The sequence below is a fragment of the Mercurialis annua genome, linkage group LG3, assembly GCF_937616625.2.
Source record: "Mercurialis annua linkage group LG3, ddMerAnnu1.2, whole genome shotgun sequence".
Taxonomy (NCBI): Eukaryota; Viridiplantae; Streptophyta; class Magnoliopsida; order Malpighiales; family Euphorbiaceae; genus Mercurialis; species Mercurialis annua.
The window spans coordinates 71,048,912-71,066,889 of record NC_065572.1 but is presented as its reverse complement, the minus strand read 5'-3'; the positions used below and the strand labels follow the sequence as shown (position 1 = coordinate 71,066,889).

The following is a 17,978-nucleotide window of genomic DNA, read 5'->3' as shown; positions in this document are numbered from 1 at the left end:
ATCTTGTAATCATATCGCCCATGCTTTGGCTAAATGGGGGATGTTCATTGGTAGAAATTGTTTATTTGACGGTGAAGTGCCTTTCCCGATCAACGAACTCTTTGTTAATTCGTCTTAGTCAATAAAGAGTATTTGTTTCTCAAAAAAAAAAAGTAATCCCATCTTCTTTTTCATTTTCCCTTATAAATCAGTATAATTTTTTGATTCATATAAAGAAATATATTTATTAATTTTGTTACTATAAAACAAAAACAAATATGTAAAGCTACTATTTTTATTAATTTAATATAATTTGTATTAATAAAATTAGAAGTAACATAACTTTCAAAAAAGGCAAGTAATCTTAGAAAATGATAGTGCCAAAATTCGCAAATTTGACTGTTTTGTAATTTTGTACACTAAAGGTATCCATATTTAATGGAAAATCTGGACCCTTGATTTACCTTGACCCTTGGATCTCATCAACCTTCACCAAATACACACTCAACAAAACTTCCATTCCGTTTAATTATTCAAATATTAATACACGACATTACACCACGATTATTAGTCAACTGCCTTGCAAATCATTTTAATCCACGTGAGATTATAGCATGCTTTTGTTGGCTTTGACCCAGCTCACAACCATAAAAGATAAGGCGTTTTCGTTCGCAGCGTCTCAGCAATGCCGTGGACTGAAAGTTTCAAAAAGGCTGCCAGCTTTTGCTTTGTTGGCGGGGCTGTGACTTGCCACGTCAGGTTATCCCTAAAATAAAATTATATATTTATATAAATAAAAATAGATAAAAAGGTCGGTGATGTGTGGACCGTTACAATTTAGAAGCTTCATTCATTTTTCCTGCAACAGCAAAAGAAAAATACATGAGAATGCAAGGCAAATCATGGCCATCTATGGAAAAAGTAATGAGAAAGTTGCATACTTTCTTTTCCTCCGATCAGTTCCGCTACTTCTCATGTCATTTTTGGCAAGAGCAGATCCATATGGCATGGGAGAAATTGCAGAGGCCGGAGTGGATATGGTTGTTGGAGGAGGAACGGGTGGTAATTGTTGCACCGGAGCTGGAGGAGCAGGTTCAGGAAGCGGTCTCGGTAAAATGTGCTTCAATCGATTGTTTCTATAGTTCTTCCAGAAGAAGAATTGCTGTCTATGAGCCACCTCCTAAAGATGCAGGCATCAGCAAGTGGATTCCAATTAACCAAAAACAGTTAACTAAATTGACCATGAACAATCAAATAACTAACTTCAGTGTTAATTTGCGGCAAAATGATTTTTTTTAATTCGTTAATATTGCTAAAGTGGATTACTTGATTGGCCCAACTAAAAAAAAATCATAACTTGAATTGAGTTGGAGTTTGAATAAGATTGCCCCACGCACTTAATTGTCCAATTTTTTTTAAGGGATACATATCAAAATCATGGATATATAAAATCCATTTGCCTTAATTTCAACAGGAAGATCCATGGTTCTACATGGACTATCTATGAATGAATTCAGCCTCCGAGTCATTCAGTTTAATAAGGAGGAATTAATACAAAAATGTCTTCTTGTTACAGTAGTTTTATCTTTTATGTAATAAGCCCATCAAATAACTAAAATTTCAACAGAAATTGATAATTCTTGTTAAGATGCTTGCTGAGGAGCATCAGACCATTCTTAAGATAGATTTGCTTCTAGTTTAAGACTCCAAAAGAGCAAGTTACAACATAGTGAAAAAGACTGATAATCGAATGAGTCGGTGGGAAAAAACTGAACCAGATGCAATGAGCCCGTGATCGAATTATGTCTATAATAAGCAACCAAAGAAAAAAAATCACCATCATTAATAGTTTTCAGTGGTATTGCTTTTCATATTCATCTGAAAAGGATGCATATTAGTTATTCGAGTTCATGAACTAGCATATATGAGCCTTAAGGGATGTAAAACATTAATCATAATACATTAATCTATTATTTGTATGAAGGCTATAAAGGAGGCATAAGAAAGGAACCTTGCTGCCGGGGTGTGCCATTGCATTGCGAAAGCTTGCATTTTGAAGCAATTCGAGAAAAAATAAGCAATGAGGATACCTGCAATCATACCAGATAATGAGATCAGGCATGAAAAACATAGCGGAGAGTGATCACGATTTTACCAGAAATAAGAACAGAAACATGAACCGTGCTCACTTAAAGATTAGTGAAACAATCAGTTCTATAAAGCAAGGAACAGATAGATACATCATTTCTTTTAAAAATATGAGAAATTTGAAAGTAAAACATTTGCTTAAGTAACATAATCTAATAAAAACAAGAAAAAACTCACATTATAAACTTGATGTACTCGGGTCTTTGCCAGTACTGAAGGTACTTTAAGTAGCCAATAAACGCTTCATCGTCAAAATAACGATTTTGAGCCAAATCTACATTCCCATCAAAAAAACCAGAAACTCAAGAACTAGGCATAAAGTCGTGTACATAAATTTAGAAATATGAACAAAAACAAATACTAAACGCAAAAGAAAGTTGTCAAATTTGATGAACTAACAGTGTATATAAGTAGGATTAGCTAGACATTGCACAAATTCCATCTCCAGCAAAAACCTCTGCCGTCCATCGTCGGGATCCTTGAACACACTCTTCGGTCTGAAATTATTTCAAAAATAAGTTATAGTCAAGTGAACTAAATAAATAACTCAAAATCAAAGCTTATGAGTAAAGAGAGAGAATTCACGATGATGGTGTATCGGGCGTGCTATCGGTTTCTTTAGAAGATGATGAAGAAGAAGACATAAATGCACAGATTAAGAACAGTCAGGAACCAATAAAACCTTCTAATTAGATTCTGCGCTCTCCAATTACTTTGCTGTTGCAAGAAAATCAAATCAAATCATTACTAATTTTTTTTTTTGAGAGAAAATCATTACTAATTAAGAACAACTAGTTGTGTGACCTAAATTACACAAAAAAACAAAGCCAAATAAACATATAAAAAGAGGCAAATTAGCGGACGGAAAAAAGAGACCGCACCTTGCAGCGGACGGAAAGAGACAGCACTGGCAGCAGCAGCAACGGAGGTGGTGGATAGTAGCGTAGGCGGAGGCGGCCGGGAAGGATACGGTACTGGCAGCGGCAGCTAGCGGAAAAGCACTGAAAGAAAAATTGTTTCTGCTATTTTTTTTAGGCTAAATGTTATAAAAAGGCCAAACCTTTCATAAAAGTTTCACAAAAGTTTAGACCTTTCAATTTTGTCGATTTTGGCAAAAAAATTGATCATTTAGTTTCACAAAAGTCCTGACCTTTCAATTTTGTCAATTTTGGCCAAAAATGGATTATTTGGTTTCACAAAAGTCCTGATCTTTCAATAGTTGGCAGCCACATAGGCGTCACATAGGCGCCACATAGGCAAATTGAAATCAAATTGAGAGTTGGCCACAACTGAAACCAAATAATTTGTTTTTTGCCAAAATCGACAAAATTGAAAGATCAGGATTTTTGTGAAACTTTTATAAAAGATTTAGTCTTTTTACGATATTTGACCTTTTTTTATGTTACTATTTTACAAATGACAATGAAAGAAAAAAGTATCATTACAGGTTTTATTTATTTTTAGATACATTTTTTAATTTAATTAATTAATTTTACATAACATTTCAAGCCAAAACTATACAGTTTATTTATATTTATATTTGAAAGCAATTAATAAATTTTACAAGTGTGGTGAGTAATAAAATATAGGCTTAATGCCTTAAAAAATCCCGATCTTTCGTCCCCTTTTCAATCTTACCATGACGTTGAAAAATTTGTTAATTTTACCCTAATTTGTATTTTTTTTATTTCAATTGTATCGTAAAACATAAAATTGTCTTTTCTTTATCAAACAAAATTTCAAAAAAATTCTTTAAAAATGATCAATTTAATATAAAAAATTAATCTAATGTAAAAAGGGTCAATTTAGAGAATTTCTTTGAACTTTTCTCAAATAAAAAAAGTTCAATTTTGTGCTTCATGGTACAATTGAAATGAAAAAAATGCAAAATAGGGTAAAATTGACTGATTTGTAACGTCAGGGTAGAATTGAAAATGAGGTGAAAGGTCGGGATTTTTTAAAACATTAGGCCTAGAATATATAATGTTTTTTTAACAAACTAGAATATATAATGTCAAATATGAAATATACAATCTTTTATTGAATATTTTTAATAAAAAGTTTACCATTTTAATAATTAGTAAAAGATTACTATTTCTCATATCTAATTCCAGCTCTTCTGAATGGTTCTTTACGATTTCCAATATGTATGATGTGGAATCATGTTCAAGAGAGTTTAAGAGGAATCTAATAGTAGTAATTATCCAAGAATATTATTATAGCCCCACTTCACTTCCTCTTACAATAAAATTGTATGCAATGAACAGTACTTGTACATCAGAATTTCGCACATGAGCCAATTATAATCACTCATAAACAGGCACCTGATATGAAAAAATAGAGACTCCCCTTCAATGCCAAATCTCGTAAAATAATTATGTCGTGAACATATTCATATTCAAGTATCAACTACATTGCACAAAATGGTAACTGATAATGCATTGTTGACTTGAAGCCATCATTCCATACAAGGTACCTTATGCTTTGTTTATCATCACTCTGCTGTTTACAAGGGATATTTAAATGTTAAGTAACCATCAATTAACATGAATGACAAATTACTACAAGCCCACAGCTAAACTGTTAAAATAACAGTATCCGGTGATTTCTATATTAAAAGGCTTTCTAAACCTCACTGAGAAACTTTAAAATCTTAAAACATGAATTAACAACTACACTGGAAACGGAAACAAATAATCTCACAGCATTTGCACATCTGGCGCCCCCTTAAGTCTTATCTCGTATAAAGCAAGCAAATGCAAATTTGTTTGGTGAGCAGGAATCTAGCACTCCTGCAAGCTATCAATTTGAGAAAAATCAGACTGGCCTTTTCCATCCAAATGACGGTAAAAGTCATCTCATCTCTTCGTACATACAGAATACTGATAACCGTTACAAATCCATATAGGTCTTCTTAGTATGGCCTATAACGCATGGGTCTCCTGAACCTTGGAACCCTCCTGCACATGAAATAATTCGACAATATGAACAATCAAGAAAAATAAAGTCACTGCTATTTCAGAGTACAAAACACTTGTCAAATAAACAGACCAATAGTCCCTGCAAACATACGTAACCTATAGGTAGGGGAGTAACTGAACCGATCAACGATATGCTATAAATGAAAATGACTACCATGAGATACAAAATAATCAAACAGCAAGCATGAGATGGCTCATGCCTCGGGGTGCATTTAAAATATGACGAATAAAAGGCAGCACAGACAGCATAACAAATAAGGTGTGGAAACATCCATGCATGAGGGTTAACAGATAACAGCCTGAATGACCTAACTCATCCCAACTTACGTAGCTCTATGTAAAAATAAAATTATCTTCGTAACCAAGCTAGCCACTTGAAAAGAATATTAGAATGATAGGAATCGACAGATTCAATGATGGTCTGCTTTACACTAGCCACTACATAAGTTGAATTGAAAATCTCTAGCCTAAAAATATTCAGACATTTGTTAAAGATAAGGACATAAGCTGCACCTTCTCCTGATCTAAAGAGTACATGAATGCTCATCACAATGACATAATACAGCTACCAAAATAATAAGCTATACAAATGCCGAGAAATAATTGTAATTAAAAAGAAAAAAAAAAGAACATTACAATATTAAAAACAAATCATACACATGCACAACACGGACACCAATCAGTACCAATAGCACCGAGGAAAAATCTTATATTGATCCATTAAGAGCATCATTAAGTGCTTTTAGAATCTTAAAACACACTTGCATAAAAATGACAGACAGTTATTACATACTAGGGACATTCGAGGAGGCTTTGCTTATTGTCAAAAGTGCAAATGAATACAAACAACAGTCAAACAGCTATTTATTGGTTTTAATACATCAACCTTTTTATCGTAATCTTCAATGTTTACATATGTTTTATGAGACTCTTAAATTTAAGTCATATCTATCTCAAAAACTGATAAATCTAAATAAATAAATCAACTATTAAACAAACCATCTTGTATGTACTCAAAATATGCGTAGAAAGAAAGCAAGCATGAATGTAGTATATTAAATCATAGGTAAAAGGAGTACACACGGTTTTTCTTTAATCTAATTCCTTCATCATCCAAGTCACCAAATTAAGTATAAAGATAATGCTTACCCATAACCATATGAGGGATAGAAAGGAGCAGCCATAAATGGCCTTCGAGATCTGAATCCGGAAGGACCGGAGCGCCTTCCTCGATACTGTTTCATTCCGGGAACATTGGTTCGCTTAGCAGACACCTAAAGATAAATCAGAACCATCAATATAGTCATACCATCAAATCCAAAGGGCAATAACAGCAAACGAAAGCTAGAAGAATACCTTTAATTGACGGCCGTGCAATTCTGATTCGTTCAACAAAACAGCATTTGGAATGGCATCAGCCTCAACAAATTCAACATACGCAAAACCCTTTGGCTGTCCAAACTTGTCAGTCAAAATTGTTACTCTGTTTACGGTTCCACAAGATTGAAAATGCTGTTGAACTTCTTCAGGAGTGCAGGCGTAGTCTACCTGAAGTCAAAAATATAAATGAGCAACAATTTCTCACAATGACTCTACAGAATAGTAGTTTCACACTAGCTGAAAATCAGAATACAACATGGAAAGCATCTAATTCCAAAAAAGATCATCCAACACACAAGTTTTCCAAAACCTAAATACAAATCTTCATCTAAACTGTGCTAGCAAATACTAGAAAACAAACATTAAAACCATTACAAATAACAAGCATTAAGCATAGTTATGCTTAACCGACCAACCATGAATAAAAACATTGTAAACACATGAGAAAAGGACTGTAAACACTCACATTACCAACATATATAGATCGCGCATCCACCTCCTCCTTCTCGGCCTGAGTTGCAGAACCACTTGACGAATCTGCACACATAATCAAAAGGGATTGTGACCTAAACTACTGCTTCAAGTAGTGAAATCAATATGTATGGTGCATACATTTAAATCAAATAAATAGTAATAAAAAATAAATCAGTCGATACAAATCGTAAATCAACATATAAGTTTAACATCATATTCTTACTCTATTAGGATATATAAAATTAAACACATACAATAATATGACTCCAATCAATTAAAGTTGACAGGAAATGACATTAACACACTATAAACTAACAAATGCATACATTAATGATTAATGTGAACAAACATTTACTTAATTTATCAGTTTATCTTGAGCTAAATTTGTTTACCAGGAACAGCTCCCATCTCTTTCTCAACCTTAGCCTGCATTTCACGAAGAGCGCCAGCTTCTTCTTCGATCTCTTTAAGTCTCTTCTTCATGTCCTCCAAATCCTAATCCATCACACCTTTAAATTACTAACAAAGTACAGTAAAAAACAAAAGAAATTCAAAACAAAAACAGTAGAGAATCAAAACAAACCTTAGAATTAGGATTTTGCTGGTCATATTCTTCTTCAGCGTCTACTTCGTCGTCAGGTCTAGAAGACATATCAAAATCGGCGTCCATCTCTCCGTCGTCTGGGATTTCACTTCCGTACACTTCATGCTCTTGCTCTTGCTCTTGGTGATCCATTTTGTTTCTGCTACGTGTGAAATTATGCTGTGTTTTTCTTTGGGTTTTGAGTATTTATGGAGCTTAGGTCAGGATTATGGTGTGAATTTTATGAATTGTGAATTTCTGTGTGTGTGCGTGAATCGATTGGGGGAGAAGAGAAAGGTTATTTTTGTGAATTTTGTGGAGCTACTCTTGGGTTTCTATCTTCAGGATCCAATGTTGTTGGGCCTTCAGACTGTAGAGCCTAGCCCATATAAGTTGTACCGACACTTGCTGATTTCTTCTGTTTGTTTTTATCTAAAAGGTTAATTACTTAAAAAAAAAAAAACCACCTTAAACTTTTTTTCGTTTATAACTTGAACTTAAGAAACAGTCATTTGTACCCAATTTTGTATGTTTATATTTCGTCCCTACCCAAAAGTATTAAGATTGTCTCTTTTCACTTGAAAAAAAGTTTAAGATAATCATTCAATTTATATTTATATACTAATTAAACGTATGATATAACCTTCTATTTAATTGTTTTTATTTTTTTCATCTTTTAAATCATTAAATTATGAATTATATTCTTGTATTTGATAGAGATGAAACCTAAAAATTCAAAATTAGGTACAAAATACTTTTTTACAAAGGTTAGGATATAAACGAAAAAAAGTTCAAGCTGAGTTTTTTTTTTAAGTAATTAGGTCTTATTTAAAAGGTTTAATCACTCTAAAAATATCTCATCTTTTCGATTTTTGGCTTAAGGTCTGAAAAACTACCGACCTTTCAATTTTTTTTCAATTGCACCCTCACCTTGTAATTTCTTCAATAGCACCCTATTTCGTATTTTTGGCTTTCAATAGCACCCCGACCTTGTAAAACAGTCAATTTTATCCTATTTTGTATTTTTGACTTTCAATAGCACCATAAATTATCAAATTAAACTCATTTATCGAAGACTTATTTGAACTTTTTTCAAGTTAAAAGATTTGTTTAAAAGTGTTCAAGTAGAAAAAAGTATGATTTAACCTTTAAATTTAATTTTTTTGAAAATTTTCATCCTTATAATAATCAAATCATCTAATTTTTTTACTTTAGGGTGCTATTGAAAGTCAAAAATACAAAATAGGGTGCTATTGAAAAAATTACAAGGTGAGGGTGCTATTGAAAAAAAATTTAAAAGGTCGGTAGTTTTTCAGACCTTAAGCCTCGATTTTTTTCGTTTATGGCCACAGCTTTTAAAATCGTCAATTTTAGTCTATTTTTCAATCTCATTGTAAATTAGTATAAACAACATATTGAATTTTTTTTTTCACTTCAATCTGGACGATTGGGTACAATTGAAAGTGAAAATTGAAAACTGAGCTAAAATTGAAGATTTTCAAAAATGTGGCCATAAACGGAAAAAAATAAAAAAATAAAATATTTTTAAGTGATTAAACCTATTTAAAATTGATATCAAACTTTAAAATGACGTGGCAGATTGAATTGCTAAAATGATGGATATTTTTGAATATTTTAATTAAAATTAAATTAATAATGCCTGAATTTTTCCAAATTGTTTATTCTGAATTCCCAACATAAATTCCCCATTTTCCTCTGTTTTTTGTTTTTCCCTGTTAATTGAAATTTGTTAAATCTAATATTTATAAATCATTTACAAAAGCCGAATTAAAGAAAAGGAAACGCTGAATATATATATAAAACAATGTCAAAGTTTACATAAAAATTACTGTACACAGTGTTAAACAACATCAACTGTTCGGAAATTAAACAAACACGACACTACAAAGACGTAGTGTCGTTAGCATCTGCCGGGGCTGGGGGAAACTGTGGGCGATACTCCGGAGGAAGGTTCGGTATTATCTTCGCAATCTCCGCACGGATAAGCGCGGTCATCCGCTCCTCGTTGCTAGCCTGTAGCTGACGTCGAAACTCGGTCATCCGCTCCTCCAAGGCGGCTGTAATCTTCCGCAGTCTCTCCTGGATGGCGGCCTGCACACGGCGCTCGAAATCGTCGTCCTCCGGCTGTGACTGCGAGGAGCTGCCGCGCAGCCTGCTACTCGTGGCCGTATCGACATACTTACTGATCGCCGAACCCAGCCCGGACTCACAATGCTTCTTGTTGAAGCTCTCGATATTCAAAAACACCTGATTCTTGTCCACATCCGCTGGACTCGAGGAGATACTCTCTCCGGTCGTCGGCTGAGACGCATCAGCAAGCCTTTGAGCGATCGCATCCTACAAAAAAATTGAAAAACATATCAGTTTAGCATTATCACTACTAATAATGCATAACATATTAAACGTAATCCTAATACTAGTAAATGAAACATTTTAATCATTACAAATAACAAGCATAGTAATGCTTAAACAACCAGCCATGAACAATAAACATTGTAAAAACAGGAGAAAGAACTGTGAACACTGAACACTCACATTACCAACATACATAGATCGCGCATTCACCTCCTCCTTCTCGGCCTGAGAAGGAGAACCCCTTGAGGAATCTGTACACATAATCAAAACCGATCGTGATCTAACGTACTGCTTCAATTCAAGTAGTGAAATCAATATGTATGGTACATATATTTAAATCAAACAAGCAAAAATAAAAAATATATCAGTTGATACAATTCGCAAATCATCGTAAGTTTAACATCCTGTTCTTACTCTATTAGGACGGATAAAATTAACCAAATTCAATAATATGACTCCAATCAATCAAAGTTGACAGGAAAACTAACAAATGCATACCTTAATGTGAACAAACATTTATCTAATATATCAGTTCATTAAACTTACAAAGTAATACTAAAACACAAATTAATTAAACAAATAAAACTCGCAATAATATAGAGAAGAGCTGAAAAAATTACCAGGAACAGCTCCCATCTCATTCTCAACCTTAGCCTGCATTTCACGAAGAGAACCGGCTTCTTCTTCGATCTCTTTAAGTCTCGTCTTCGTGTCCTTCAAATCCTAATCCATCACACCTCTAATTACTTACAAAGTGCAGTAAACATTTAAAAAAGCAAGACAATCAAAACAAACCTTAGAATTAGGGTTTTGCTGGTCATACTCTTCTTCAGCATCTACTTCATCGTCAGGTCTAGAAGACATTTTGTTTCTGCTACGTGTGAAATTATGCTGTGTTTTTCCTCTGGATTTTGAATGTTCATGGAGCTTAGGTTAGGATTATGGTGTGAGTTTATGAATTGTGAATTTCTGTATGTGCGCGTGAATCGATTGGGGGAGAAGGGGTATTTTTGTGAATTTTGTGGAGATAGTTTTGGGTTTCTGGGCCTTAAGACTGTAGGGCCTAACCCAAATAAATTGGAGAAAAATTGAGAAATACCTAATTTATACAACAATAATTAGACAATTACGGGACTATCTTTCAAAATTAAAAATTATCATGTCCATCTTTTATTTTTCAAAATTAACTTTTCTAAATTAGCAAAATACGAAATTATTAAATAAGGTAAGTTTCACTTGATAATCAAATCTTCTCCTACAATCTCTACGAAAATCAAATTTTAAGATTACAATTAAAATCTTTCAAAAAGCTGAAGAATCCAGATTTTGCTGCCAAAGACGAATTTCTGCCGACGCACAAATCACCACCGGTTGAACAGATTTGTCTCCGTTTTTTGGAAGCCATCGTTGCCGCTGCCGCTGAGAGAAACACTATTAACGCTGAAGAAAAAAACCAGTGCCGCCATGAGTGAAATACAGAGCCGCCATTATTGGAGATCCTGATTTAATTTTATGTTGTCTGTATGGCTGCCAAAGATTTTAGATCTGAAGATGAATGAAACGATAGTGTTTTGGTAATGATTCTAATTTTCAAAGGCTCCATAATTGTCATGTACATCTTAAAAAGCATTCTTCCATAGAAAAATGAGTTACTGAGGTGTTTGAAGAAAGCATTGTCGATAGTGGTCTGATTTTGATATTGCACTCTTGGTGTTTGAAGAAATGCCTATGAGAATTTGTATTGTTTCTGGTGTTGGTCAACCAATGGTTAATATTGAGTAAACTGTTGGTTAACTTGTTGGTAAACTTGAATTGTGTATTGTGAATATATCGTTAGTAAATTGTTGGTAAACTTGAATTGTGTATTTAAAACAAATTGTACCTTTTAAAAAATTATTAATTTTACTTTTAATCACTAATAAATATATAGTCTATTAACTAGTTACCTAATGGTCGACCGAACGATGACCAATTATATACTGAATTAGTAGATTGTTAATAAACTTGAATTTTGTATTTTAAACATACCTTTTAAATAAATTATTAATTTTATTTTTTACTCCATTAATGAACTGTGAGTAAAACACTAATAAAATTATAGTCTACTAATTAGTTATCTAATGGTCAACTAATCGATGACCAACTATAAGCTGAGTTAAACTAGTTCATTAGTGTTTTAAAAGTTAACCAAAAGCTGATCAAATGTTATACATGCTAACAAAACGATTTATTTATTGATTTACCAATATAATACCAATTGTACAATTAATAGTATATAAAATATTTAATTTAATAAAATATAATACAATAAAAAAACAAAATTCATCAACACTTTATTATACCAAACAATAACCAACTATGTGCTAAAATATTGTGAATTAATTAATTAACACACAATTTAACTAATTGAAATTTTCATTCTATCTATGATAAAGACGTATAGCTAATAAACCCATAATACATTACAATCTGAACTCAACACTATATTGCAAACTATGGTATAATGGTTAACTAGCAACAAAATAAATTCAGCATCAGTTTATAACGATTGTATTAATGATATATTCAAAATAAAATTTATTACAAGTTAACCAACAGTTTACCCAATGTTAAACATTAATTAAAGTTCTCATTTTATGCTAAAAATATATAGCTAACAAAATTAAAATATATTACAATCTGAAATCATACACTGTATTGCAATTATGGTATAATGGTTAACTAGTAACAAAAAAAAATTCAGCAACAATTTACTAACCATTTTATTAATGATATACTTAAAATAAAATTTATTACAAGTTAACGAACGGTTTATCTAATATTAACCATTGGTTAACCAATATCTAATATATTGCAAACATAAATAGATATTCTCATAAACATTTCTTCAAACAGCAAAAGTGCAGGCTGTGCAACACGAAAAAATCGAACCACCACCACATCACCATCGTCGTTCACAAAAGAAAAATAGAAAATGACCGCAACACCAAAAAATGTATTACAAATTAACTAGCAGTTAACCATTAGTTAACCAACACCTAAAAAATTACACATATATAACGTCCTATTCTCATAAGCATTTTTTTCATCTTGATTCAGTAAAAACTTTGCTGGTAATACACAAAGCACCGGCCCAAAAAATAATTATCTACATTAAATAAACACTAAATTTAACCTTGAAATCAGGACATACTGTTGCACACTAAGACAAAGTTTAAGTTAGAGTTCAAAACTCAAGAACCCAACAAAACTCAAGACCACCATCAGAGAAAATTTAAATCGTTTTTTTCAAAAATTAAAATTATTGGTTAACCATTAGTAAACCATTGGTTAACTATTAGTAAACCATTGGTTAACCAACATCTCCCTTCGCATTGATTTCCAAGTACCAGGTCTTTCTCTTCCACTCGCAGCTACTTTTCCACCACTGCTGGAAATTCATCAGCTTCGGCGAAGCAATAGCCTACACAAAGCAAACAAATCAAACAATAAACATGCCATAATTTTCAACTAACTTGAAAATTAATATTTCAATACTTTAAAAGTAATGACACACACTATAGACTAGAGATGAAATGCATCAGATCTAGCATAATACAAATCAAAAACAGCAAACTACAAACCATAAGAACGGAGCTACGGAAAATCAAACAATAAGTAGGCATTAATATTAAAAATTAAAGATAAACTAAAAGAAAAATGATCGAACCTGAGCAATAAATAGAGAGAAGTCGCTGGATTATTGATGCAGGAAGACAAAGTGAGGCTCCGGCGAAGCAACGAAATGTCGATTTCTTCATTTTTTGCAGGGGGATTTTAGGAGGCTGACCTAGTTGAAACCATTCTGAATTCAAATTATGAAAAACTACTGAAATGGGAAGTTTGAAAGAAATGGAAACTGGAATTTGAATGGAGAAAAGGAAGGTGAAAATCTCGCAAGAATCACGACATACAATCTCTCAGATTTTGGAACCGTATTTTTCTCATTTTGAAAGTATAAAAATTGAATTTAGAAAGGTTAAAAATCGAATAATAAGAGATGAAATGACAAATCTCAAATTTCAAACTTAGGGTGGTAATTATCTAATTAATTTGGGCTAATCCTGTAATCCCTCTAAAAAAGTCAATAAATTGTGCCAACGATTGCTGATTTCTTGTGTTTTTTATTTAAAACAATTATATACTTTTTTAAATCTTGTATTTTGACTCTCGTTTTTATTTAGATTTATGCATCATATTAGTAACAAAATGATGATCGTATGCAATAATACACTTATATATGTGAAGTTAAAAAGATAAATTATATCAGCAACTTTAAAAATAATTTTAGTTTCGTCAGTAGTCCGATATTCGAAAATGGATAAAAATATTATTAGTGTAATTTAGTCATATTTTAATCAGCTGACTACTTGAACGAGATTATATTAACGTCTTTTTAAAAAAAAGTTAAAGTGATGATCCTAAATATAAAAAATACAAAATAATATTTCTTTTGAAATATACTGAAAATTTAGTGACGGGTAATCTTTTTTCATCCCAATAAATTTAATTGTTAATATGACTTGGATTCATATTTATATATTATGAAGACCAAACTGCTATGTCGCCGAGCCAATTAAACTGCAAACTGATGATAATTAATTGGATTTATTTATTGTTATGTTATATAATGATGAAATGCAGCTAATACAAGTCTAAAGTGGAGGTGCTGGTTAGTGTACCGTTTGCAATTATAACGGTTTCATTTTATTTAAACCAAACGTGGCTTAATGACATTTTTTTTTGTACAGGGAAGGAGGCAACAATGCCTAAAACAGCTTATACTTTAACATTATAGTCATAAACATTATTCTGTTCGATTACCATAACCTCATCATTCTCAGGCAGGATATTACCATCATTTAAATTTTCCATCAAAGTATCAGACGGGTCCGGATCAACAGGGTGTTGGAAAACTCGAGGAATAGCTGCGTTACCTGACTTTGAATTGGTTATTGCATGATGACCAACATAAGGCCTGATAGTACTCTTAGAAGTTGAGCTAGTATGCTCATGACAATTAGGACTAGGTTGTAAGCAATTGTAACCACTAAGTTGGCCTTTAACGATAGCTTGCTGAAGAAACTAAACTATGCAACTTATGATTATTTCACTAAGTTGGCCTTTTTAGTTCAATTTATGAACCATAATTACAATTTGGCTGGTAGAGACTTGTCATAAACACCAATTTATTTTTAATGTTTGTGAAAATGAACCTCTTATTATACTGTGGGAGGAGGAAGCAACCATTGAGAAGCAGCTATGAAGCTAAGAGAAAGGTAAGGTTTGGCTTCTGCATCTGTGAATTGCTTCCGGTATTTGACACGCTCAACACTTTTTGACCCCGGTCCTGTGCACTTGTACTCAGCGAACGTCGTTGTTCTGTAATCCAATAATGCCTAATGTTAATGGCTAAAAAGTCCTTACAGCCTCCTTTTTAGTAGTTATTTCAGCAGTTTATGTTATCTATGTCTTACACATTATGTGCTTCTATTTTCTGAAATTAACAATTGCTATTTATTCAAAAAAATCTTCCTTTATCACACTACTAGAAAACAGTCGATTTTAATCCGTCGCTAAAATATAATTAACGATGGATTTAGGACAGATTTGAAATCCGTCGCTAAATCTTAAAAAATTTGGCGGGATTCATCTTGAGGGACGGAAATTCCGCCGCTAAAAATGGCTTGTTTAGGATTTAGCGACGAATTTTTTAATCCGTCGCTAAAAGTAATACATTTAGCGATGGATTGTGAAATCCGTTGCTGAAATATTTTTTATTAAAAAATAAATTTCTATTAAAAATAATTTTTTATCAACAAAATAATTTTTATAAAATAATTTTTATATTAAAATGCGAGAGTAAAGTGTAAAAGTAATAATTTGTTTTTTCTAAAATATTATTAAAAAATTATTTATTAATTATTTATTTAAAAATAATTAGTATAAAAAAAATTATTTTATAATACGGGAGTAAATTGTAAGAGTAACTTTTTGTTACTTTGAGTTATATTTAAATATAATATACATAGATATAATAAGAATATGAGTTGGTTAATATGGAGTTACGCGCGGGAGAACTACAAGGTTAAAGAGGATTGGGTGGGAGCGCAATGTGAAAGATGGATGACTTGCTGGGAAGTTGAGAAATTTACAAAAATTGCGGGTGGGTGACAGTGTGTTGTGTATAGCGGGCGGGTGACGGTGGGCGACCGATTAAATAATATTTCATTTTATGATTTTAATTAAAAAACTAATTCTTTTAAGAAAAATTAGTGACAGATTTAAATCCGTCGCTAGTTTTTTAAAAATCCGCCGCACTTTTTTTTATTCTGTCGCTGTAAAATTTTGCGACCAAAAATGCTTATCCGTCGGTAATACATCACTAAATTTTTTTAGCGACGGAATTTAGCCATTTAACAACGAAAAAATTCGTCGCTAAATGGCTGTTTATTAGTAGTGCTACCCCTATTTGTAATAACTAGTATTTATTGATATCTATAAATAAATTAAAAGAGAACTCTATATTAAAAAAAGATATATGATAAATAAATAGAGAAAAAATTATAAAATTCACAACAATAATTATATTTTCTTAAATTCTATAATTTCTTTCTGAGAATGTTACAAATTTAAAGTTATAGCATTTTACAAGTGTTTCAAATGTAAGACATCCTAACCAGTTTTGGAGGTAGGTTGGGGAATAGTTGTTGGCCACGGCGGAAGCACAAAAAAGAAGACCACTGAACTAGAAACTATACCGCCTGGAATAAATGGATCGCTGACTATTTCTGAAATTCTACTTTTAAAGTCATAGGAAACAATCTGTTGTTGACGCTTCGCATAAACTACATTCATATCAGAAGGATGAAAAGCTAGCACCATCAAAGGAGGCAATCCATAGGGGCTCACTTCATACATTGGAATCTTAACTTGTATACACCACTCTCCGGCATCATAATCATCGAGTTGCCACACAATTAAATCACAATCGCGCGATGGATCCATAAAGCTTTGAAGATATCGCAGGCGGCCACCACATACTCCAAGCAAACATTGACGCATGAGTCTACCATCATCATCTTTATGATCGGTTTTCGGCAAGTCAATGAAACGACATTGGTCCGAATCTTTGTCTAGATTGCATGCTACAACAACATTAGGATTTGCAAAAAAATGCATTATCGAATTGTAAAACACAGCTTGGTTTGAAAAGAAAGTCCCTACCCTTATAAATCGAGGGCATGCCAATTTTACACTCTTCCATTCACCGATATCAGAAAAAAAGATTTGAAGCAAGATGGTTTTTGAGAATTCTCTATTTTTTATTATGTGCACCACCTTGTAAGCTTCGTCCGTAGCGATGAAACCTATATCTGCACATTTATATGTGTGAACATGCCTAGGAAGGGAAATTCATTTTGCAGTTAAGGGATTGCATACGTAATAGTTACATCCCGTCGACGTGCAGCAAAGCAGGAGTCCGTTGCTCGATGCCAGAACTCGAATTTCTCCATCATGAGGAAGAAATTTGAGTGAAAAGTCTATAGAAGTGAATTCAGAACGGTGCTTGAATGCTTATTGGAGGCCTGTAGGAAGAGCAACAGTATCTTTAAGATCATAATCGCGATTATCATAATTCTGGTAGCGGAAGAGAAGATTCCACGGCGAGGGTGTTCTTGTTGGCATGTAATGTGTATCACAAACAAGTGAATTCCAGCTTTTGGATACCGATTTGAACTTGCACTTTGATTTCATTGGAAGTCTTGAAATAATTTCCATCCAAACCGTATCAGGAACATCGTCATCGTCAATAATAATATACTCTGTCGTCGTTTTCCTTAATTTCATCATCTCCATCAAAACAAACTATCAGATTATCAAATTGTTTGAGAAAGAAAATAAAAAGATCAAACCTTTGCTGAATTAATTGTTCGAAAAAGAAACTTTTCTGCCTAATGCGTTGTTTCTGGTATCCCGCAATTTGTAAAATGATCATGAGTGGCTTAATTATGTTG

At 32.6% G+C, this 17,978-nt stretch overlaps 2 protein-coding genes across 4 annotated transcripts; both read right to left on the bottom strand.

The window, feature by feature from the left end:
- Positions 1–343: 343 nt before the first annotated feature.
- On the bottom strand, positions 344–3,088 carry LOC126671183 (mediator of RNA polymerase II transcription subunit 31). Its single transcript, XM_050364914.2, has 7 exons — positions 3,009–3,088; positions 2,713–2,844; positions 2,527–2,624; positions 2,305–2,401; positions 1,991–2,069; positions 921–1,159; positions 344–838 (listed from the first exon to the last, which is right to left on the bottom strand). The coding sequence occupies exons 2-7, from the start codon at positions 2,769–2,771 to the stop codon at positions 826–828; spliced, it is 585 nt and encodes a 194-aa protein (XP_050220871.1). The 5' UTR covers positions 2,772–2,844; positions 3,009–3,088; the 3' UTR covers positions 344–825.
- A 1,453-nt stretch (positions 3,089–4,541) lies between these two features.
- Positions 4,542–10,919, bottom strand: LOC126673717 (polyadenylate-binding protein 1). 3 transcript variants are annotated; one of them, XM_050367955.2, is made up of 6 exons: positions 10,717–10,916; positions 7,355–7,457; positions 6,955–7,025; positions 6,465–6,656; positions 6,258–6,382; positions 4,542–5,087 (listed from the first exon to the last, which is right to left on the bottom strand). In XM_050367955.2, the coding sequence occupies exons 1-6, from the start codon at positions 10,783–10,785 to the stop codon at positions 5,042–5,044; spliced, it is 606 nt and encodes a 201-aa protein (XP_050223912.1). In that variant the 5' UTR covers positions 10,786–10,916; the 3' UTR covers positions 4,542–5,041. The 3 variants fall into 3 exon arrangements, with proteins under 3 accessions (XP_050223912.1, XP_050223911.1, XP_050223910.1); XM_050367954.2 differs by lacking the exon at positions 10,717–10,916 and adding an exon at positions 7,546–7,851; XM_050367953.2 differs by lacking the exons at positions 4,542–5,087; positions 6,258–6,382; positions 6,465–6,656; positions 6,955–7,025; positions 7,355–7,457 and adding exons at positions 9,334–9,903; positions 10,102–10,172; positions 10,542–10,644 and having other exon boundaries at positions 10,717–10,919.
- Positions 10,920–17,978: the final 7,059 nt, after the last annotated feature.